At 41.0% G+C, this 23347-nt stretch overlaps 1 protein-coding gene across 15 annotated transcripts in view; it reads left to right on the top strand.

Moving 5' to 3' along the window:
* Positions 1 to 23347, top strand: part of IL17RB (interleukin 17 receptor B) — a 40584-nt gene that overhangs the window by 10718 nt on the left and 6519 nt on the right. For 4 of the 15 annotated variants that reach the window (XM_075130337.1, XM_075130338.1, XM_075130336.1 and 1 more), the window contains 8 exons: positions 8889 to 8913; positions 10167 to 10319; positions 11930 to 12070; positions 16425 to 16552; positions 17596 to 17722; positions 19518 to 19565; positions 20718 to 20869; positions 22725 to 22790. In XM_075130337.1, the coding sequence (XP_074986438.1) occupies positions 8889 to 8913; positions 10167 to 10319; positions 11930 to 12070; positions 16425 to 16552; positions 17596 to 17722; positions 19518 to 19565; positions 20718 to 20869; positions 22725 to 22790 (840 nt within the window). Of the gene's footprint in view, positions 1 to 6718; positions 6890 to 8888; positions 8914 to 10166; positions 10320 to 11929; positions 12071 to 16424; positions 16553 to 17595; positions 17723 to 19517; positions 19566 to 20717; positions 20870 to 22724; positions 22791 to 23347 lie in introns of those variants that run through there. The other 11 variants (XM_048856633.2, XM_048856631.2, XM_048856627.2 and 8 more) reach the window with 10 other exon arrangements.

The following is a 23347-nucleotide window of genomic DNA, read 5'->3' as shown; positions in this document are numbered from 1 at the left end:
CAACACCAGTCATAGCTGTTATTTTCAATTACTGTAGAACTGAAGACTATCAAACTCACAATGATCAGGAACGTATTTCTTTTACAATACACTTGACATTTTTAGAGCACATTTTAAAAATTATTTTTCCGGCACTGCTTAAAACTAAGCCTCCCCTTAGATTTTTCCCTCATCTTCATCAGTGGCCAAAGTGAGGAATTAGTTTATATAATACATTCAGGTCCTGATTTTCTTTTCAGATGGGAGTAAAATCAGGGGTAACTCCACTGAAGTCAACTCAGTTATACCATTATAAAACCCATGTATGAGAAAAACCAGCCCCTCCATCACCACTGCTGAGAAATAAACAGTGTTCATATCTTTTATGTGACAGGAGATCACCCAACCACCATGATACAAAATCTGCTAACATTTATGACTACTAGGTCATGCGGACTGGGCTGCAGGGGGGTGGAGAGGGAAAACCGAGAAGTCTGCTGCTTGCCAGGAGCTAGGATTCACGATGTGACGGAGAGACTGCCGAGAATCATCAAGCCCTCGGATTGTTACCCCTTCCTGCTTCTCCACGTGGGCACCAATGATACTGCCAAGAATGACCTTGAGCGGATCACTGCAGACTACGTGGCTCTGGGAAGAAGGATAAAGGAGTTTGATGTGCAAGTGGTGTTCTTGTCCATCCTTCCCATGGAAGGAAAAGGCCTGGTTAGAAACTGTCGAATTGTGGAAGTCAACGAATGGCTATGCAGGTGGTGTCGGAGAGATACGTAGAGACTGTCCAGTTTGACCAATGTACAGAGAGTGAGTTTGTTTGTGTGTGTGTGTGGGGTGGGGAACCTGGATTTGTGTTGGAAGTGGCCCACCTTGATTATCATACACATTGTAAGGAGAGTGGTCACTTTAGATAAGCTATTACCAGCAGGAGAGTGAGTTTGTGTGGGGCGGGGGGTGAGAAAACCTGGATTTGTGCTGGAAATGGCCCAACTTGATTATCATACACATTGTAAGGAGAGTGATCACTTTAGATAAGCTATTACCAGCAGGAGAGGGGGTGGGAGGAGGTATTTTTTCATGCTTTGTGTGTATATAATAAGATCTTCTAAACTTTCCACAGTATGCATCCGATGAAGTGAGCTGTAGCTCACAAAAGCTTATGCTCAAATAAACTGGTTAGTCTCTAAGGTGCCTCAAGTACTCCTTTTCTTTTTGACATATTCTGGCAACACAAGGATAAGTAGACTGAATTATTAATAGTTGATTGCCATGATTATGGAGCAAAAGCATAATGGACTGTAATGTCACAATAGGCTGACTGATGTTAGACTGATATTGAGCAGTTATGAAATTCCACAGATACTATATGTATGGTACACAATCAGGTCTGAAAGGCATATTCTAAAAATTTACTACAAAGTGTGAGTTTGGTCCATTCTTTTTTTATTAAAAATATCAAGTACAACAAGAAAAGACATTACAGAGGTATTATACAGGTAAAATAAATAAAAATAAAATACAAATGCCAGGGCTTTTCCCAAAGGTGTTTTAAAGCTTTTTTTTGTTTGTCTTTTTACATTAGAATTTTTTCACTTTGTGTGCCCTATTTTTGCTGGAGGCATGGACAGATACCTGAAGATTAGCAAGAGGATGACATGCAAAAGACAAGATTAAAATTTGAACAATTGTTAGGGGAAGGAAATGTCAGGCTGACTGTTACACTATTTAACTTAAAGTCCTGAAAAAGACTTGAAAGAAAAGCTCTGATAAAGATTCTCACACCTTTGTCCCTTCAGTTGAGGTCAGCAAATAGGTTTTTTAGTTACCTAATGAGTCAACTAGGGGGAAGAAAGTTAGATAAGACTTGATCTTTCTGATATTGCTAACATAAAAAAACAAGCAGGAAAAGAAACTTTACAAAAACTTTTATTATAGGTTGTAAAGGAGCAAATAAAATTTCAAACTTTGCAGGTCACCTTTAACAATAATTTATTTAATCTGCATAGCACAGTCAAGTCTAGTAGACTCTCCACAAGTGAGGGTCCCTCATGGATTTATAGAAGTAGCATACATTCTTACAAAGGATTAATACTTACTCGCAATGTTATCATATAGTTTATCCCTCAAAAAAGCTTCTCTTGTTTTGCATTGAAAAGGCAGTCATATTTAGAACTACTTCTACAACTCTTAAAATGCTTGCAGAATGTAACAAACTCACTTAACCAGAACTGCCTCCTTTTAGTTTTTGTTGTGGAAAACTTCTCCTGAAACCAGGGGGAACAAACTCTCTTCTTGGCAGGGTTTCCATTTCATTCACACAGCCTTTTTCACTTACTAGTAGAAAACTTATTTTCCAGCATCTGTCTGTAGCATACTCTAAGTCACACTCTCCCTTCCCCCACGCTCCCACATTCACACAAAAGAGTCTTTTATAAACTTCCCATGCAAAAGAGGAAGAAAAGAATGCTAACTCTTATTGGACCACAGTGCCTTCCCAAGCTAATATGGGGTCACATTGCAGAGAGACTTCTTGCTAAACTTTCACAAATATAGGAGTAACTATAAATAAGCCAAAGATACAGATAAAACATTCTAACACTGAACATAATATCCAGTATTAAATAAGTGCCTGTTTCTTCTAGTCCAGTTTCTCTTGGATACTTACTTACTTCAACTGAAGGGAAGAAATATGAGCATAAAATCTGCTGAGTTATTATGTAATTCACACTGTACTCTTTTGCTGGAGCGTGTTGCTGGCTGCCAGCAAGTGTGTTTTTGATTGATAGGTAATCATAGGCCTCTTTGAAGTTGAGGGGCATGGTAGCCACGTTTCATTCACACTAAATGAGGGATCAGAGTAACAGCCGTGTTAGTCTGTATTCGCAAAAAGAAAAGGAGTACTTGTGGCACTCCGATGAAGTGAGCTGTAGCTCACGAAAGCTTATGCTCAAATAAATTGGTTAGTCTCTAAGGTGCCACAAGTACTCCTTTTCTTTTTACTAAATGATGGAGTTATTAAATGGCCCGAAGTGATACCTTAAACAATGGAAGCCACTACCCAGCAGTGGGGTAATGTATACCCCAAATTAAAAAACATAGTAAGAGAACCAAAAAAATGCCTCCGTGGCTAAACAACAAAATAAAAGAAGCAGTGAAGACACAAAGGCATCCTTTAAAAAGTGGAAGTTAAATCCTGGTGAGGAAAATAGACAGGAGCATAAACTCTGGCAAATGAAGTGTTAAAAAGTTATAGCTTTTTTTTTTTAAGTACCTCAGAGGCAGGAAGCCTGCTAAACAACCAGTGGGGCCACTGGCCGATCGAGATGCTAAAGGAGCACTCAGTGACAATAAGGCCATTGTGGAGAAACTAAATGAATTCGTTGCATCAGTCTTCATGGCTGAGGATGAGAGAAATTCTCAAACCAGAGCCATTCCTTTTAGGTGACAAATCTGAGGAACTGTCGCAGATTGAGGTGTTTTTAGAGGAGATTTTAGAACAAATTGATAAACTAAACAGTAATAAGTCACCAGGACTAGATGGTATTCACCCAAGAGTGCTAAAGGAACTCAAATGTGAAATTGAAGAACTGCTAACTGTAGTTTGTAACCTATCATTTAAATCAGCTTCTGTACCAAATGACTGGAGAATAGCTAATGTGACACCAATTTTTAAAAAGAACTCCAGAGATGATACCGGCAATTACAGGTCGGTGCAAGTGACTTCAGTACAAGGCAAACTGGTTGAAACTATAGTAAAGAATAAAATTGTCAGACACATAGATAAACATGATTTGTTGGGGAAAAGTCAACATGGTTTTTGTGAAGGGAAATCATGCCTCACCAATCTACTAGAATTCTTTGAAGGGGTCAAAAAGCACGTGGACAAGGGGGATCCAGTGGATATAGTGTACTTAGATTTTCAGAAAGCCTTTGACAGGGTCCCTCACCAAAGGCTCTTAAGCAAAGCAAGCTGTCATGGGATAAGAGGGAAGGTCCTCTCATGGATTGGTAACTGCTTAAAAGATAGGAAACAAAGGGTAGGAATAAATGGTCAGTTTTCAGAATGGAGAGCGGTAAATTGTGGTGTCCCTCAGGGGTTTGTACTGGGACCAGTCCTATTCAGCATATTCATAAATGATCTGAAAAAAAGGGTAAACAGTGAAGTGGCAAAATTTGCTGATGATACAAAACTATTCAAGATAGCTAAGTCCCAAGCAGAGTGCGAAGAGTTACAAAAGGCTTTCACAAAACTGGGTGACTGGGAAACAAAATAGCAGATGAAATTCACTGTTGATAAATGCAAAGTAATGCACATTGGAAAACATAATCCCAACTATACATATAAAAGGGTGGGGTTTAATTAACTGTTCCCACTCAAGAAAGAGATCTTGGAGTCATTGTGGATAGTTCTCTGAAAACATCCACTCAATGTGCAGCGGCCATCAAAAAAGGACACGATGGTGGAATCTGCTTGGTGCAACAAATGGTCAGTGATGACAGTCATTAATCACTCTCTCATCACTGACCCATCATCTGTCTACCTGGTTTTGATCTGCCAAGCCACCTGTGTTCATCTCTGAATCAGTTTGAACAGGATAGGGCAACTGTGCAGCTAGTCTCTTTAAATGGGGGCTTTCTAATGACTCGCAATGCAGCTGTGGTCAACTTCAGACAGTGTCCAGGGCCCACTTATTTATTTCGACAGCTGGCTACTGGCTCTCCACCTGGCTGATGATGACGCCATTAAATGGCTGGGCACATTGTGCATACACAAATGACTGTTCAGAGAAACAGAACTTTGTGTAAATTCTTTGTAAAACAGTACTGCACCAAAGAAATACTTGATTGGTATAATCAATTTATCCTGCTAACAGAAACAGCCCAGCATGGCGCTGAATATTGGCTAACTGCTCTAACCCCAGGGGCAAAAATGCTATTGACTTGAGACCATTATGGCCTATTCAAAAGATGACTACTCAAAGTTATTAAAAAGCATGTTTTGTACTGATTTTTTTTTCTTTCATGTATTTAAACATATTGTTAAGCAGTCTACCCTCAAATGTGTAACCTACCTTAACATTCCTGTAAGTTAGGAACATAGGACATAGGAATTGACTTACCAAATCAGATCAGTAATCAACTAGGCCAGTATCCTGGCTCTGACAATGGTTGCTGTTTGATTCAAAAGAAGGTGAAGGAAGGTGTATTGGAATAACCTGTTCCGTTTCTTCAGAAGCTCTGTCAGCTAGTGTATGCACAGAAACAATAAATTTTCTACCCATTTCATTATTTTATTCTATCCAATGTAAATGTGGATATTTTCCATATAAAATATTTAATCCTTTTTTGAATCCTGCTGAGTTACTAGCCACAATGGTATCTTGTGTTAAAAGTAAATCTTTGATCAGTGTTCAATTTGTTGGCTTTCAAATTGTTGAAAAATGTTCTAAAGATATTTGTTTTTAAATTACTGTTGCTACGTAATTTAGAAAGAACAGACCAAAGAGCCAACTAGCTAATGTTTTCGTTCCACCTATACATAGATCATTGAGGCCACTTACAGCAATATAGCTATTCCTGAAGTGTGTGTAGAGTGGTACTCAGTCCTTGTGTGATTACCAAAATCTACAGACCTGAGATGATAAAGTTGCCACAGTATATTTGTCTATAAATCAGAATTGTATGTTTGTATACCACATGCCCAGACCTGTATGTTTCTGAAATTATGCTGAACAGTTTGTCCTTGTCTATACTTGCAATTAAACCAAGTTTGGCACTTTTTTCTTTTGGGATTATTTTTTTCTCAGCATGTTCTTTTACCTTAAGAATGTCAAGTCTGATCTTCCCTGATTTGATGGAGGACCTTCTAAATGTTTTAGAAAGTTTACTGTGGGCTCTAAAACCAAACTGAAGAGGTGGGCAGAGAGGAGGTTAAACCTTTAACAAAGGCATCCTTGCTCCAAAATGGTTTTTTTGTTGGTTATTATAGTTAAATATGGGTTAACAAAAACAAACAAAAACTATAGCTTTCAAGCAGCCAGACTTAAAAATCCTTCTCCACTCAATTGGTCAGTTTCAGTCTCTTGGTTCCTGTGATGTCGCTATTGTGTTAGTTCTCCAGATGTTAGTGCCCATCACACAAACAGGACCTGACTTTCTAACATAAAGAACAAAGAGGGGAAAAAACATATTCTTTATGCCTCACAAAAAAGCAACACCGAGTACCAGCCCATTCTTTCCCTGTAACACCAGGGATGGATTCAGTCCAAGGACTTGATCACTGTTTGTTGCTGAGCACTCCACTTCACTGCTGTCCATGGTGAGCAGCTCTAAAATCCAGAAAACGAGGCATGCAAAGAGTTAAAGCTGAAAATATAGCAAGATATTCTGTTTTATTAATTACATGACCTCAGCTATTGTATAGGCTTCCCCAGAATGGGAGGGATCTTGCAGCTTAGCTAGGCACAGAGGAAAGATTCCAGGAAGGGGATGTCAGGTTTTACTCTGAGCCTTGTTTTTGCTACTCCTTCCTTGTGTGTTGTAAAAGTGACTTCTCTAAGTTACAGTGAGTGTATTTCTTCTTCTGTTTATGTATTGGCTTTGAGCCAAAGCTCTTTAGGGGTTGGTTTGTATTGCGGTGTTTTCAGACTCGCTGACAGGCCAAATCTGGGGGAGTGGGAGGGGAAAGGCTTTGAGTAATACATTGGCTGTGAGGGAGGTGGAGGGGCCTCTACACCCTTGATACCGAGCTTAGGCTTTCAGTGATTTGTAGTGAGTAGAGTCCCAGGAAGAGCAGAGGGGAATCTCAGCCAAGTTGCAAGTGGAGATGACTCTAGCAGCCAGTGTCCTGCTGAGCTTGGTGCTGAGTAGCTGTGGTTCCTGGGGACAAGGCTGGCCGGTAAGATACAAGGAGGGAGGATAACCCACCCCTCTTCTGCTTCTACCCATTCCCATCAAATGGAGTTGAAGAGGTTTTCACTCCAATCTGTGCAAAAGGTGGCTGATTCTTTGTGCACTAGAAAGGGATGGATGTCACAGAATGGGTGGTGACAGCTATGTAACCGTCCTCCCTGTTTGAGTGGAACACTGCTTTAAATCTGCAGAGTCTGCTTCCAGCCCCTATTAGTCAGTTTCTTTGTTTCCCTAAATTAATGGGGGTTAGTGAGGGAGTTGTCATTTGCTTTCCCAAGAATGCCTGTTGATAGGTTTCAGAGTGGTAGCGGTGTTAGTCCGTTTCAGCAAAAAAAAACCCCGAGGAGTATTTGTGGCATCTTAGAGACTAACAAATTTATTTGGGCATAAGCCCATGAAAGCTTATGTCCAAATAAATTTGTTAGTCTCTAAGGTGACACAAGTACTCCTCGTTTTTGTTTTTGTTTTTTTGTTGATAGTCATAAGGAAGGTAGAGGAGGCAGAATTATCAAAGAGAGGGTATAATATGTGTATGACAGGCATGAGAGCAGGCTGTGCTCCTGCTCAGTAACTTCTGACTGTCAAGTCGTTCCTCCCCCAAAAAACCAGTATCCTATCTCCAAAAATGGCCAGCATCAGACGTTTCAGTCAGGTGAAAGAAACCTAGCAGTAGGCAGATGTTGGATAATATACTTACTATGAAGGTCTCATCCTAACCCACAGCCTCATAGAGATTGGTTTAAACTCCAAAGCATGAGGATTTATATCCCTTCCAATATCTTTTTTTACAATAGCTGCTCCTATTGCACCAAAATCCCTAGACATCCAGGCACAACAGTACCTCAGAAACGTGGCTCCAGATAATTTTAGGCCTCACCATCCCCTAAATTCTGCTAGATAAATAGGTGGCAGGTTCTTTGGTTCTGGCTGGCTTTATGTGGGTTGGTTGTGTTTTCATTTGGACTCTGATGCTCTATTGCACAGTGCTTAGATGCCATTCAACCCCATGTTAAAAGGTGTCAATGTGAAGTGAAAACATTTTGCTAGCAGGCAACATTTCACAGTCTTAGGTTCTTCTCTTCTGGGTCCGTGCTGTTAAACTGGAAGATAGTCTGTCATGTCCAAGTGTCATTAGTCACAAAATGTCATTGTGCACTACAACTTTGCTATGAAAAGGACATGTAAAATGCAGAATGAAAAAGAAAAAAAGGTAAGAAGGCTATGTTGCTTTTTACATCAGTCCATCCTCATTCTGCAAACTAGCAAACACAGAGCAGCATATTTATAGAGTTAGAATCTTGTAGAAATGATTGAAACAACGACCTAAAGGTGCACTTCTGTCATTTTCTGAGGGAAATACATACAGTGTGTATGGTAACACCCATTGTTTCATGTTCTCTGTGTATATAAATCTCCCCACTGTATTTTCCACTGAATGCATCCGATGAAGTGAGCTGTAGCTCATGAAAGCTCATGCTCAAATAAATTTTAGTCTCTAAGGTGCCACAAGTACTCCTTTTCTTCTTGCGAATACAGACTAACACGGCTGCTACTCTGAAACCATACATTACATAGTATGTCATGAATTTTTAAAAATTAATCTTTAAATATCATATATGGATTTTTCTTCTCCTCTGTTGATGTTTGAGTCTTTGCAGCAAGGAGAAGTTGACCAGCCTTCAAGGGAAACTGTTCACCTGATTATACTTCTGGCAGGATATTTTTATTTAAAGTACAGCAACCTGTGTTTTAAAAAGAGCAATAATTTTATTCTCTAATTTATTTCAGTGTTAGAAATTTTAGACAGTGCTTGTAACTATAGTATGTACATAATTTTCAGGGAGAAGTTTGATTTTGTTTCAAGTTAATGCTGTCTCTTTAAAGTTGGGATTTTAATATGTTAAAAGTATAGGGAATTTCTATCTTTAGAGTATATCTGTCTGCTTTTAGTTTGTTTTATTTTAATGCTGTTTTCTTTCTTACAGTCTATTAACTGTGGCTTTGAAACTGGTATGTATAAATAAAATGGATCTCTTTACACTGTTAAAAGAGGTACCTAATTAAAAATAGCTAATCTGTGATTATTCAGGTTTAGGCAGCAAGTAATATGGGCATGGTGCCCCTGCACCATCAATATTCATGAAGGTGGGCCCAGCTCCACCAATGTTTGGGCCCCAGGCCCCGTGCTTTGGGAGGCCCCGCACCCTGGCTTGGCAACGGGAGGCACTCTCATCCCGGGGACAGCCACCCTCCCTCCCCCCACATCCCTGCGTGCTGCGGAGAGTCGCTGAGCCAGCTCCCAGCCCAGAAAGGGACAGGCACACACAGCTGTGGGGACAGACAGATGGGGGGGGGGGGAGGAGCAGTGATGGGCACCCAGGGGCTGGCATTAAGTACTGAGGTGGCTTCCTGGGGGGGCTATAGCAACCCTCCCCCGGCCGCAGACCAGACCCGGGCTGCAGCTGGCTCCGTCCATCACTCCCTCCCACCCCACAGAGATCCACACAACCGTTTGCCCCCCTGAAAGACTCCCCCACCTGCCCCTGTGCCCCCATCACCCCCTCTCCAGAGAGCCCCCCCCTTTGTGCCTCCAGAGACAGCTCCCCTCCCCCCTGCCTCCCCTGCTCACTACAGTCTTCCCCTCCCAAGCTCATTGGCTGGGAGGCTCCCAACCCGTTGGCCACCATGGCTAATGGGAGCTGCACCTGAGGCAGCCTGCCTGACCGTGTCTCCACAGCACGGGGAGGGGGAGCCACAGATGAGCAAGCCCCAGTCATCATCACAGGCACAGCAATTCTCTGGGTATTTAATTTCACAGAAGCAAGTGGTCCCTTCTGACCTAAATATCTATGAATCTAAGTAATTCAATCTAATTGTCCTTTCCAGGCAGTTTGTGGCTTTTCGTGTAAGGAAACTTACAATTTCTTTACAAAGAAGTCCATTTATAGTTTTTCACTTGAGAAGTATATTTTCTGGTTGTTCATAAGCTCATTTATTTTGTTAACTCAGTTTCATAGGCAATTTTCAAAGTCATTTATTGTACCTGGTTTTTCCATTGGCCCAAAAACACATTGAAGAGGTGCAGATTTTTATTTTGGTGTGCCAAACTACCCTATATAGAAACGTAAATGTTGTTGGAGCTAGAAAACCCCTGGAAGGGTAAGGGTCCCTTCAGGAAATTGTCCTCAAGTCATTCATTCTTCTGGGTATTCTATTCTATTGTTCCCTCCTATAGTGATCGTGATCAGTGTTTTCACCCACAGGGGAGAGGCACAAGATTGGGTCAATCCTGCAGCGACTCTGCTTCTACCCTTGTTTTCTGTCTGCTCCCTCTACCAGCCCCTTTGGTCTCCCTAGGATTCACCCTACCATTGCTTTCTCTGGAGCTTCTCATGAAGTAAAGTCTATCATTACAGGTTCTTATCTCTGTAATGTATTTAATTTTGATGTATTTATTAAGTGTTAATTAATGCACAATGGGAGTCCCCCTTCAGCCCTCTGTATAAATTGATCCCCTTCTTTCCATATGTTTTGCCCATAGGGTTTTCTGCAACCCTAGGGCAGCCAGCAATAACCCCTGTGCCTTTGCAATGGGGTGAGGGAAGAGGACCATGGGTTCCTTATTTATGTGATTTGCAAGAAGTGTTATCATTACGCAGGGTACCAAATGTGTTTAAATGATATAAGTGCCTTGTAAAATCCCAAAGCAAGCTCATTTTCATTTCTCATGTAATAATCTCATATTCAATATACACACATTTTTAATTAATTATGTGAGTTTAATTTATTATTATTATTATTTATTATTACTATTTATTATTAGCTAGGTTACTGGGGCTTTTTTCGGTGTGGAAAATTCTGTGCTTTTTTTAGGGGTTGAATGAGTGAATGACATAATAACCCCCACCCCCCAAAAAAATCACTAAGTCCGGTAATTTTGTCAAGTGTCCGTCATGCAACACAGTGGTGTCTACCCCTGCCCCGTGCTTCATGGAGGTGCGGGGTCCAGGGCGGTCTGGGGGGCTAGCAGGGGGCCTGGTGTCCCCCTGAAGCACGGGCCACCCAAAGCGTGGGGCCCAGGGCAGTTGCCCCAGTCCGTCATATGGACAGGATGGTTCTGCTTGGGCACCACCAAAAATTATACAAATGTGACATCCCTACGGCACGCTGCCTGATAAGGTGAGCCTTGATCCTGCCACTTTGCTATTAGCGTTGACTTTTCTTTTTTTTAAAGCTTTCTGTCTCTGATAAGAGACAGTTTCCAGTTGGATAGATTTTCTCCATCTCTTTTCTCAGTCTCTATCAAGTACTTGACTCCCTTCCAAACTGTCTCCCACTTGACTGTTGGCCAGGTACACTGACATAGTATGGGTGGTTTCAGTCACTACCACAGTAGAGAAGGTAGTTCTGTATCTTTATTCATTCATTGCAGAATTTCTGATCTCTTACAGGAGACCCTGAGTACAGCTACACTGTCCCAGCTCACAATACTGTCTCAGGAGCAGTACTAGTTTAGAGCCTGGAGATATCTCATTTGTGTTGATGGCATTGGGAGGACATTCCCCCCCTCCCACCTCCATATTTTAGATATTGCTCTATTTCTTGGTAAAAAAACAAAACTCTGGTTTACATTAAATGCGGTTAAATGTGCTTATTAATACAGGAAAGACACTGCAAATGTCGTCAATGTACATGATTTCCAAACTTATGCTCAGACTGACTTTATAAGATATATCTGATTTGAAGTTTCTCAGCACATGAAAAGAATGTATCATTTAGTTACATAAGAACAAACAATCAGAGTTTTTTAAATGAACTGTTAGTGTCAGAAACAGAATCTGCTGGGTGCATGGGAGAGGAGTGGTTTTCCTAATGGTAAATTCTTGTTTCTGAGACACAAAAAGTGATTATTTTCATAAGTAGGTGAAAATACCAGTAGAATTCACAGACTGATTGACAATATGGAATGTGTTTAAATACTAGGTAGCTGCTCTACTTTTAACTCATGTCTACTCATCTTTGCAAGGTCCTGCTCATGAGTTGAGAAAGTGGCACAATCTAACACCGGCAGATCTTCATAATCTCACTGCCCAGTTAATTGAAACAGAAGTGGAGACACACTTCAGGTCATATCTTATAAATATCAGCTGGAGCCTCAGCATGGATGGTAGGTGTGACATCCAAGTACATAAGACTATACAATATAACATTTCCTTTTGAATTTAGTGCTTGTGAAGCATGTTGCATTAACAGCCCTGAACACCAATATCCTCCAAGCACACAACAGGAATAGTGGCAGTGAAAGCTTCTTTATGCTGCCCTGCAATCTTTTCTCTGTCTTGAATGGAAGGAAATACTTTTAAGAGCAAGTCTGTCTGCATGGCCCATTTGACACTTGGCTTCTCCATAGAAACTACTAACCATGGTGTCAGTTGTTGACGACTGTGCTGGTGAGTTTTCTCATGTGGGACACTTGTCAAATGGGAAGTGGATTGAGACCATCAACTATCAATTATAGGTTTCAGAATAGTAGCCATGTTAGTCTGTGTCCGCAAAAAGAAAAGGAGGACTTGTGGCACCTTAGACACTAAAAATTTTATTTGAGCATAAGCTTTTGTGAGCTACAGCTCACGTCATTGGATGCATGCAGTGGAAAATACAGTGGGGAGATTTATATACACAGAGAACATGAAACAATGGGTGTTACCATCCACACTGTAACGAGAGTGATCAGGTAAGGTGAACTAGTACCAGCAGGAGAACGGGGGGGGGGGAACCTTTTGTAGTGATAATCAAGGTGGGCCATTTCCAACAGTTGACAAGAAGGTGTGAATAACCGTGGGGGTGGGGGCCGGAATAAGCATAGGGAAATAGTTTTGCTTTATGTAATGACCCATCCACTCCCAGTCTTTATTCAAGCCTAAGTTAATTGTGTCCAGTTTGCAAATTTAATTCCAATTCAGCACTATCTTGTTGGAGTCTGTTTCTGAAGTTTTTTTGTTGAAGAATTGCCACTTTTAGGTCTGTAATCAAGTGACCAAAGAGATTGAAGTGTTCTCTGACTGGTTTTTGAATGTTATAATTCTTGACATCTGATTTGTGTCCATTTATTCTTTTACGTAGAGACTGCCTGCTTTGACCAATGTACATGGCAGAGGGGCATTGCTGGCACATGATGGCATATATCACATTGGTAGATGTGCAGATGAATGAGCCTCTGATAGTGTGGCTGATGTGATTAGGCCCTATGAAGGTGTCCCCTGAATAGATATGTGGACACAGTTGGCAACGGGCTTTGTTGCAAGGATAGGTTCCTGGGTTAGTGGTTCTGTTGTGTGGTGTGTGGTTGCTGGTGAGTATTTGCTTCAGGTTGGGGGGCTGTCTGTAAGCAAGGACTGGCCTGTCTCCCAAGATCTGTGAGAGTGATGGGTCCTCCTTCAGGATAGGTTGTAGATCCTTGATGAAGCGTTGGAGAGGCTTTAGTTGGGGGCTGACGGTGATGGCTAGTGGCGTTCTGTTATTTTCTTTGTTGGGCCTGTCCTGTAGTAGGTAACTTATGGGTACTCTTCTGGCTCTGTCAATCTGTTTCTTCACTTCAGCAGGTGGGTATTGTAGTTGTAAGAATGCTTGATAGAGATCTTGTAGGTGTTTGTCTCTGTCTGAGGGGTTGGAGCAAATGCGGTTGTATTGTATAGACAATGGATCGTGACATTGGCTATAGACAATGGATCGTGTGGTGTGGTCTGGATAAAAGCTGGAGGCATGTAGGTAGGCATAGCTGTCAGTAGGTTTCCGGTATAGGGTGGTGTTTATGTGACCATCGCTTATTAGCACCGTAGTGTCCAGGAAGTCGTCCAGGCTGAGGTTGATGGTGGGATGGAAATTGTTGAAATCATGGTGGAATTCCTCAAGGGCTTCTTTTCCATGGGTCCAGATGATGAAGATGTCATCAAAGTAGCACAAGTAGAGTAGGGGCATTAGGGGACGAGAGCTGAGGAAGCGTTGTTCTAAGTCAGCCATAAAAATGTTGGCATACTGTGGGGCCATGCGGGTACCCATAGCAGTGCCGCTGATTTGAAGGTATACATTGTCCCCAAATGTGAAATAGTTATGGGTGAGGACAAAGTTCAGCCACCAGGTTTGCCGTGACATTATCGGGGATACTGTTCCTGACGGCTTGTAGTCCATCTTTGTGTGGAATGTTGGTGTAGAGGACTTCTACATCCATAGTGGCCAGGATGGTGTTTTCAAGAAGATCACCGATGGATTGTAGTTTCCTCAGGAAGTCAGTGGTGTCTCAAAGATAGCTGGGAGTGCTGGTAGCGTAGGGCCTGAATTACAGTTAATCTCTTGCAGGCATGCTTTCTAGCCAACAAACCACAACCTTAAAAGTCATTGTTTGTTCATTTTTCAATTCCTCTCTACCTCCCACTCTCCCCATCCTCCACATATGGTTTTTTCTTTTGTTAACAGTAGTAACTGAATCATTTAGTCAGGGGGTTCAGAGGATTGTGCAGTTTGCTCTAACAGAGCGGTTCTCAAACTGTGGGTCGGGACCCCAAAGTGGGTCGCAACCCCATTTTAATGGGGTTGCCAGAGCCAGCATTAGACTTGCTGGGGTCCCAGGGCTGAAGCCAAAGCCTAAGGGCTTCAGCCAGGGTGGCAGGGCTCATGCTCCACCCCGACTCTGCCCCCGGTCTGGAGTCATGTAGTAATTTTTGTTGTCAGAAGAGGGCCTTGGTACAATGAAGTTTGAAAACCACTGCTCTAACATTTAATCATCGTTACTGTGATCTTTGTCATGGCAATTCCTAGCACATACATGTGCATGCAAATCAAAGGATAGTCATGTTAGTACAAATGTAATGGAAATACAGTTTTAGAAATCAGGCATTGCTTTGTACTCAACAAAATCTCAATATTTTAAGCATTTTTCATTTTTAGTACAAACCACTAGAACACTACATATGTTGTGGTAAGTGTCAATGTAGGAGTTGATGTGCCACTATCAAAGATTTGTTTTTTTAAACTCAACTGGCTCCAGGCTTCATTTTAAGCCCCCTCTCCCCCCACCTCTCTTTTTTGTAACCTTGTAGAGGGAAAATCTCATGAATGAGCTTCGGGGCTGGGGGTGAAGTATTCACTGATTTCACAGTGCTGTATGCATCACTGAGGTGAATGTAGCTGGTATATTCCAGCAACAAACTTTTAACTGAGTTTGTAACTTGTTAGTGACATAGTTGGCTCTAATCATACACACACAACATAGTTAATAAACAGTTAGTAAGCACAGCAGCTAATCATATGCCAGCCTAGCCATAATGGCTTATGCTGGTTTATAGTTGTTTTTCTTTAAACGTAACATTCATAACATTGTTTCTTTGCTGTATATGGAGAACCCACCTAATAATACATGTGTATGGCCACTTTTCCTTCCTCACAGCTTTTTGGTAGAAGGACATCCCAGAGCATATTACCTCACGTATTGCTACTGATGCTCTAACCTTGCTACAAGAAAAGGAGTACTTGTGGCACCTTAGAGACTAACCAATTTATTTGAGCATGAGCTTTCGTGAGCTACAGCTCACTTCATCAGATGTTTACCGTGGAAACTGCAGCAGACTTTATATACACACAGAGAATATGAAACAATACCTCCTCCCACCCCACTGTCCTGCTGGTAATAGCTTATCTAAAGTGATCAACAGGTGGGCCATTTCCAGCACAAATCCAGGTTTTCTCACCCTCCACCCCCCACACAAATTCACTCTCCTGCTGGTGCTAGCAGGAGAGTGAATTTGTGTGGGGGGTGGAGGGTGAGAAAACCTGGATTTGTGCTGGAAATGGCCCACCTGTTGATCACTTTAGATAAGCTATTACCAGCAGGACAGTGGGGTGGGAGGAGGTATTGTTTCATATTCTCTGTGTGTATATAAAGTCTGCTGCAGTTTCCACGGTAAACATCTGATGAAGTGAGCTGTAGCTCACGAAAGCTCATGCTCAAATAAATTGGTTAGTCTCTAAGGTGCCACAAGTACTCCTTTTCTTTTTGCGAATACAGACTAACACGGCTGTTCCTCTGAAACCTAACCTTGCTACGGCACTCTGGGATAGCTGCCAAGATTTTCCCAGAGTGCACTGCTACACATAAAAGTTAGTGTTGTGGTTATAGATGTACTGTATACATATGATTGAGCTGTGAAAAGAGATGTGTTATGGACTTAACTTAGTCAAGTTTGTTTTAACTTGGTCAGATGAGTTTGGCATGAACTAGTTATTACAAAAACATGGTGATAGCTAAGACCATGGTTTATACTGTAAATAGAGCCAGAGGGTTAAGAGTATCATGACAACCTTAAAATATCATTGCTCTCATTAGTTTATGCAAGGATCTATTGTATCACTATAGTTTTCTCTGTTTAATACTGCACACGGTTTATTTTATTTCTTTATGTATGAGCAGCAAAGATCTATGCAAATATTTATATCTATGAATACCATTTTTTCTTCTTTACTTCCAGCCAGCATCAAAGAACTCACAGCTACAAAGATCTGTGTGATGAGTAAAGGAACTAGAGAACATTTTGAGTGTGTTCGGTGCAATTACACAGAGAAGTTTCAAAGTCAAACCATGCTTGGGAATAGAAGAGTAAGAACATTTTTAAAAAAGTGATTATTTTGTCATTTGTTGTTGTTAGGGAGGAGAGAGTAGGGAGGTGTCATTTAAAAATTAAGGCCAGATCATTCCTCTGTGCCACAGTTAATGCACAGAGGGCTGGTAAAGAATGAGCTGTGGATTGGACTCCTTCAGAAAATTTAGTAAAACGGGTTTAGCTGTACAAACCTGCATTTTTTCAGACACTGGCAGAGGGGAAAGCTGTGTGGAGGACCTAGCTGCGCCTTTTCCCGTGGCAGCATGTCACCCCAATAAGTTCTGCTCCCATGCTGTCTCTGTGTTTTAGAGCTCACAGTACAGAGGGGCAGCCAATATGAGATAATACAGATTGGTTCAGTATTATCTTTCATTTCACGATCAGAGGGTAGGGGATGGTATCCTGAATGGCAGCCCTCCTCCCAAACTGCCCTCTCCAATCTTGTGGAACCCCAAGCCCATGATACACCAGTGGTGAATTTCTAAAAGACTGAGGAACTAGGACAGCTTGATGTGAAGCCATTGCTCCTTCTTTCTGCACTTCTACCTCCCCAACTATGCCTGATCTGGCTCCCGTGAATGCATGAAAATGACAGGGATGATTAGCTTTGTGGTATCTTTCAAATGTTAGTTGTTGTTTTTTAATTATTACTAAGATGAAGAGAAACCCTGGGTTTTCAAAGCTGGATTTGGATGTGTTATTCTGAATACAGTTCTTTCCAAGTATATAGGATTGGAAATGAAATTTGATATTCTACCAGGCATAAACTGATATTGGAAAAGTTTCTGAATGATTTTTGGTATCAGGATCTTAAGAACCAAACAAGTTTCACAGCAGTGTGTATCTCAGACATTCTATGTACCTTAAAATTATATTTTTCACTGTTTCAATGTACACCTCTCTCAGTATTTAATGATTTGAGAGGACAATTCTTTTCTCAGTTATACCAGCACAGCTCACAGAGTTCACTGAAGTTGCCAAGCATAACTGAAAGAAGAATTTGGCCCTCAAAACTGCTGTTTTAATTGTTTTGTTTTAGTGGCAGTTCCACTACATTGGATTCCCTGTAGAACCAGAAATGTCTTATTCTGTCAGTGCTTACAACCTTCCCCCAGCAAATATATATGAGGATTCTCCATCAAAATCCATCATGTTAACTTCACCAGGTAATTTACCAGTCTCTATTTAACCTGGTTCATATGAAAATCTTATTTATGATACTAAATTATTTCCAGACTTTATTGTATAGGATGTTTTGAAAAGCTAGGAATCAACAAAAACAAATGTATTTTTATATTTAAACAGATTGCATAATAAACATGTAGATGCAGAGATAATTAATTCAGCTTTGATAACACATCCTTAGTTACTTTTTCCTTCCAAGCTCTCCTTTCTCTTCCCTACTTTTTTTCTCTCTAACTTCTAGTAACAGGTAAAATCAGTTTTTTAAAGCAGAAAACTGTCGGCTTTGTAGATTTTTTTTTTTATGATGTCACACCTGTGGCTAACTTTATTCTCACTTTTAGTTCTTAATAAACTAATCAAGAATATTAAGCTTTCTCTAAAATTATAAGGCAGCTTGGTAATAGGCTAAGTGTTCAAAAAGTGGGGCCAGGTGATTCTGAGTGACCAATCCTTGTTTGGTGACTCTGTGAAATAAGTATTTGTTCCGAGTGAACAAGGTTTCCATACCACAACAAGCACCATCACAAGTGATACTACAACTGGCATCCATCTTGGCACTCAGGAAGCTATATGGGTATCCATACTACCTTCACATCTAGATTTGGACCTCCCCCCACCAGGGTTAAGGTGCTGCCTGTGCTGTACTTGTTCTGTAGACAGATAGAGGATTGTCCTCTTCCAGGGCTGTCAATTTAGCATCTTTAAAAAGCACTATGTTCACTTTGTTTTTAAATCACTGTAAGCAGGCATGGCCTTGTGTTGTCTTTTCTTGTTTAGATTTTTAACTGCTGGGAATTAGATAATTAAAAAGCAGAGGAAGCAGTTCAGGGGCCTTTTTTTTTTTTTTTTAACTGTGGTAATATCATAGAATATAAGGGTTGGAAGAGACCTCAGTAGGTCATCTAGTCCAACCCCCTGCTCAAAGCAGGACCAATCCCCAACTAAATCATCCCATCCAGGGCTTTGTCAAGCCAGGCCTTAAAAACCTCAAAGGATAGAGATTCCACCACCTCCCTAGGTAACCCATTCCAGTGCTTCCCACCCTCCCAGTGAAATGGTTTTTCCTAATATCCAACCTAGACCTCCCCCACTGCAACTTGAGACCATTGCTTCTTGTTCTGTCATCTGCCACCACTGAGAACAGCTTAGCCTCATCCTCTTTGGCACCCCTCTTCAGGTAGTTGAAGGCTGCTATCAAATTCCCCCTCACTCTTCTCTTCTGCAGACTAAATAATCCCAGTTCCCTCAGCCTCTCCTCATAAGTCATGTGTCCCAGCCCCCTAACCATTTTCATTGTCCTCTGCTGGACTCTCTCCAATTTGTCCACATCCCTTCTGTAGTGGGGGGACCAACCTTCTTAGTGGGGGTAGATGCATGTATTCCGTGTGAAGAGGCTTCTAATGCTATGGAAAGGCCAAGTTTTTTTTGTTTGGGTTCATAAATTGCCACCAGAAGGTTTTATCTGAAGAGAATCATGTGTCTGTAGCGTGGTTACCTGCATACATGAGCAGAGCTGCTCACATTTTTGTGCCTGAGGCAGGGGAGAAGGATGTGACACTTCCAAAATGGGAGAACTAAATGAGGAAATGAGAATGCTGCTTGTGGAGCTCATTTCATAGGAGCTGCCCAGGAATGCAAATAACTCTGATTGTGATATCTACAGTTTGTTGGTGAGAAATGACTTCATATGCGCACGTGATAGGCTTCAATGAAAATATATAGCTGCAAAGAGAGAATATATTTGCTAAAATATATAAAATACATTTAAATCCACAGGTTGTAAAGATAATGTAATGAAATACAGCAAAAGTTGCATAGAAGTGGGTAAGTGCAATAGATGTATCTTTGGATTTATTTTCACAAATGGAGGAATATGGACAATCTTGATATTTATTTTCTACCTTATAAAGCCTTTAAAATACTGAAAAGGGGAGATGAACACGTTGGGGCCAATTTCAGTGCCAGCATATACATGCAGTCAATGATAAGAAAGAAAACTGCTCATAACTCTTCACAAGATTATATTTATCCAACCTTGAAAAGGCCCTTAAGGGACTATCTGCCCTTTGAGACTAATTAAATAAAAAAATCCCATGTAAATGTGTAAATATTGAAATCAAACTATCTTGTCCCCTGTAGTTTGGACAAACAGCCCTCCTTGTATCCTTTTGGACATTCTTTGTAATAAAGAACGTGATAGCATTATGCTGATATCTGGTGTCTTGTGTGTGATATCAGATCTGACCATGTGCCAACCGCAATCCCAGCTATGAAGGATGGAGTGAATGCTGCTGCTGTTAAATAGGAAGCAGAGACCTAAATCTGAATCTTGCTTCTGGTACCAAATTTGAATTCCCCTGAAATCAGAAGTTTGAGAATCCTGCACATTCCTAAAGTAGCAGTAGGCACAGTCTAAATTAGAGGATATTTCCATACTTCCTAATCTAATATATTGTGGGATCGAGAGATTAATTTGGCATGTGTTTATAAGATGGTAGAGTTAGTCCAGTTACCACTGGACAGATCCCAGATTGCAAAAGGCACCTGTGATGAGGCAAAGGAATTCCATAAAGGATCTGGTAGGGAGGAGGCTAAAAAGCCTTTGTGAATTTGTTTGAGTCTTAAATATGCGGGACATGCTTGCCACTTTCATTTTAAAATATCAGTGCCTGAACTCAGCAGCAACATAGCTCCTTTGACCAACCACTCTTCTGACTTGCCACTCTGAGACACACCCCCCTCTCTCCCCAGTAGGGCACTTCAGCAGAGAGGCCAACAAGTGTGGAATTTAGCCTGTTTTCTCACTTCTAAAGGTTGTCTCCGCTGGTCAGAATTAGGCCACTGTGGGGCAATTGTTTTCCCACTGCCCATGCTGTCCGTCTGGCACCTTTTACGAGCACTACATTCAAATGGGAACAACTTTCAGCACGTAGGCAGTTATTAAGAATTTTAAACTGTATTCTTTACAACCCACAGGAAGTCTGTGGAATCCAAATATAACTGCATGTAAAACAGAGGCAGAAGTGGAAGTGAATTTTACAACAAGTAGCCTTGGGACCAAATATACCATACTTCTCTATGAGTGTGAGAAATGTGATGTACCTATTGAAAAGGATTTGATGACAAAGGTATTTTTCTTGTACATATAACAGCTAACATTAAAACATACACATGCTTTTTTAGATACCTAAAAATGGTAAATCCAATTTCTTTTATTTTTCCTCTCCTTTATCACAATCTACTTTTTTACCATTTACCATTTTACCAAGTTAGCGGGGGGCATGCTTTTTTCAGACAAATTAGAGGAACTGGCCAGCAGTCCATGAGAAGTCTGTGTGCTGGGTTCTAGGAGAATGACAGCCAACTTTAGGAAGAGCTGTGCTCCAATAATAAAAATAATATGGGGAAAGCAGTGCATGTGATATATCTTGACTTTAGCAAAGCTTTTGATATGGTCTCCCACAGTATTCTTGTCAGTAAGTTAAAGAAGTATGGATTGGATGAATGGATGACAAGGTGGATAGAAAGCTTGCTAGATTGTCAGGCTCAACGGGTAGTGATCAATGGATCGATGTCTAGTTGGCAGCCGGTATCAAGTGGAGTGCCCCAGGGGTCGGTCCTGGGGCCGGTTTTGTTCAACATCTTTATTAATGATCTGGATGATGGGACGGATTGCACCCTCAGCAAATTTTCAGATGACACTAAGCTGTGGGGAGATGTAGATACGCTGGAGGGTAGGTATAGGGTCCAGAGTGACTTAGACAAATTGGAGGCTTGGGCCAAAAGAAATCTGATGAGGTTCAACAATTCTTGGAACGAAGAATCCCATGCACCGCTACAGGCTTGGGACCGACTGGCTAAGTGGCAGTTCTGCAGAAAAGGACCTGAGGATTACAGTGGATGAGAAGCTGGATAGGAGTCAGCAGTGTGCCCTTGTTGCCAAGAAGGCTAACGGCATATTAGACTGCATTAGTAGGAGCATTGCCAGCAGATCGAGGGAAGTGGTTATTTCCCTCTATTTGACACTGGTGAAGCCACATCTGGAGTACTGCATCCAGTTTTGGGCCCCCCACTACAGAAAGGATGTGGACAAATTGGAGAGAGTCCAGCAGAGGGCAACGAAAATGATTAGGGGGCTGGGGCACATGATTTATGAGGCGAGGCTGAGGGAATTGGAATTATTTAGTCTACAGAAGAGAAGAGTGAGGGGGGATTTGGTAGCAGCCTTCAACCACCTGAAGGGGGGTTCCAAAGAGGATGGAGCTAGGCTGTTCTCAGTGGTGGCAGATGACAGAAGAAGCAGCAGTGGTTTCAAATTGCAGTGCTGGAGGTCTAAGTTGGATATTAGGAAAAAACTATTTCACTAGGAGGGTGGTGAAGCACTGGAATGGGTTACCTAGGGAGGTGGTGGAATCTCCATCCTTAGAGGTTTTTAAGGCCTGGCTTGACAAAGCCCTGGCTGGGATGATTTAGTTGGGGTTGGTCCTGCTTTGAGCAGGGTGTTGGACTAGATGACGTCCTGAGGTCTCTTCCAACCCTAATCTTCTATGGTTCTACGATTCAAACATTTTAATCTCCATGGTGCTACCTCGTGGTTTACCCATTTATCTTTCAGATTTTAAAAATGCTTCGATTTGTAACATTTTCAAATTGGGAGTGTTCTACAGGGAAGGTGTAATAATAGACTGTAAAATGGTAATACGGTACTAGTTTAAATAAGCTTTACCTAAACTCAAACTTATTCTTAATGAAGGTTACGTGCTGAGATATTCTGAAATTTTTTCTTACCTAGCAAAGAAGTCAGATTTAAAAATGATATAATCATCACTTAAAACAACAAATGTATATTATATTTAATAGTGTCAACAAATCTGATCAATATTTTAAATATATTTCCCCTTATTATGTATTTTTTTAAATTATTCCTTTGTGTAACACATTTGCTTCAACTTTTTTTTTCTTGTTGGTTTCTATCTGCATTAGATCAATGAAACTAGAACTTCTGTTAGAATACCAGTGAGTGATCAAAGCAACAATATTTCTGTACAGGTAAAGTTCAATTTTGATTGAATTTGCAATGGGAAAAGTAGCTTCTTTAAAATGAATGAATTGTATGCAAATACTACATTGTTTCTGACTAATGTCTAGTAAACCTGTGTGCAATACCATGTAGCTCTTGATTTCGAGTTCACCTTTGTACTGCATTAAGTGAATGGACATGGATTACTGGACATAAGTTTTGTTTCTACTAATAGTGATTTAAATAAATTGCACAGTATAAATCTCCTGTGCTACAACGCTTAAGACAAACGTGTTTAATATATTTACACTGAGGTCTTGGTATTACTGGGGTGTTTTTCAGATCCACACTCACAGAACTGTTTTCAGATTCTTGCCTTTTGGGGATATATGTGCGAACAACTAAGACAAACAGATGAATCTATAATCCTGTGGTTTCTATTTCCTTAAAATTGCTTCACTGCACAGAGCAGTTAAGCAGATAAGCTGGGAAATGTATTATCTGGAGTTTATATTTATTCTTAAAAACATCTACAAATGACTGTATTCTAAATTGGTCCATTTAAGGTTGGGATCACGTATTCTTG

The sequence above is a fragment of the Caretta caretta genome, chromosome 7 (genome assembly GCF_965140235.1).
Source record: "Caretta caretta isolate rCarCar2 chromosome 7, rCarCar1.hap1, whole genome shotgun sequence".
Taxonomy (NCBI): Eukaryota; Metazoa; Chordata; order Testudines; family Cheloniidae; genus Caretta; species Caretta caretta.
This window is presented reverse-complemented; position numbering and strand designations above follow the sequence as displayed.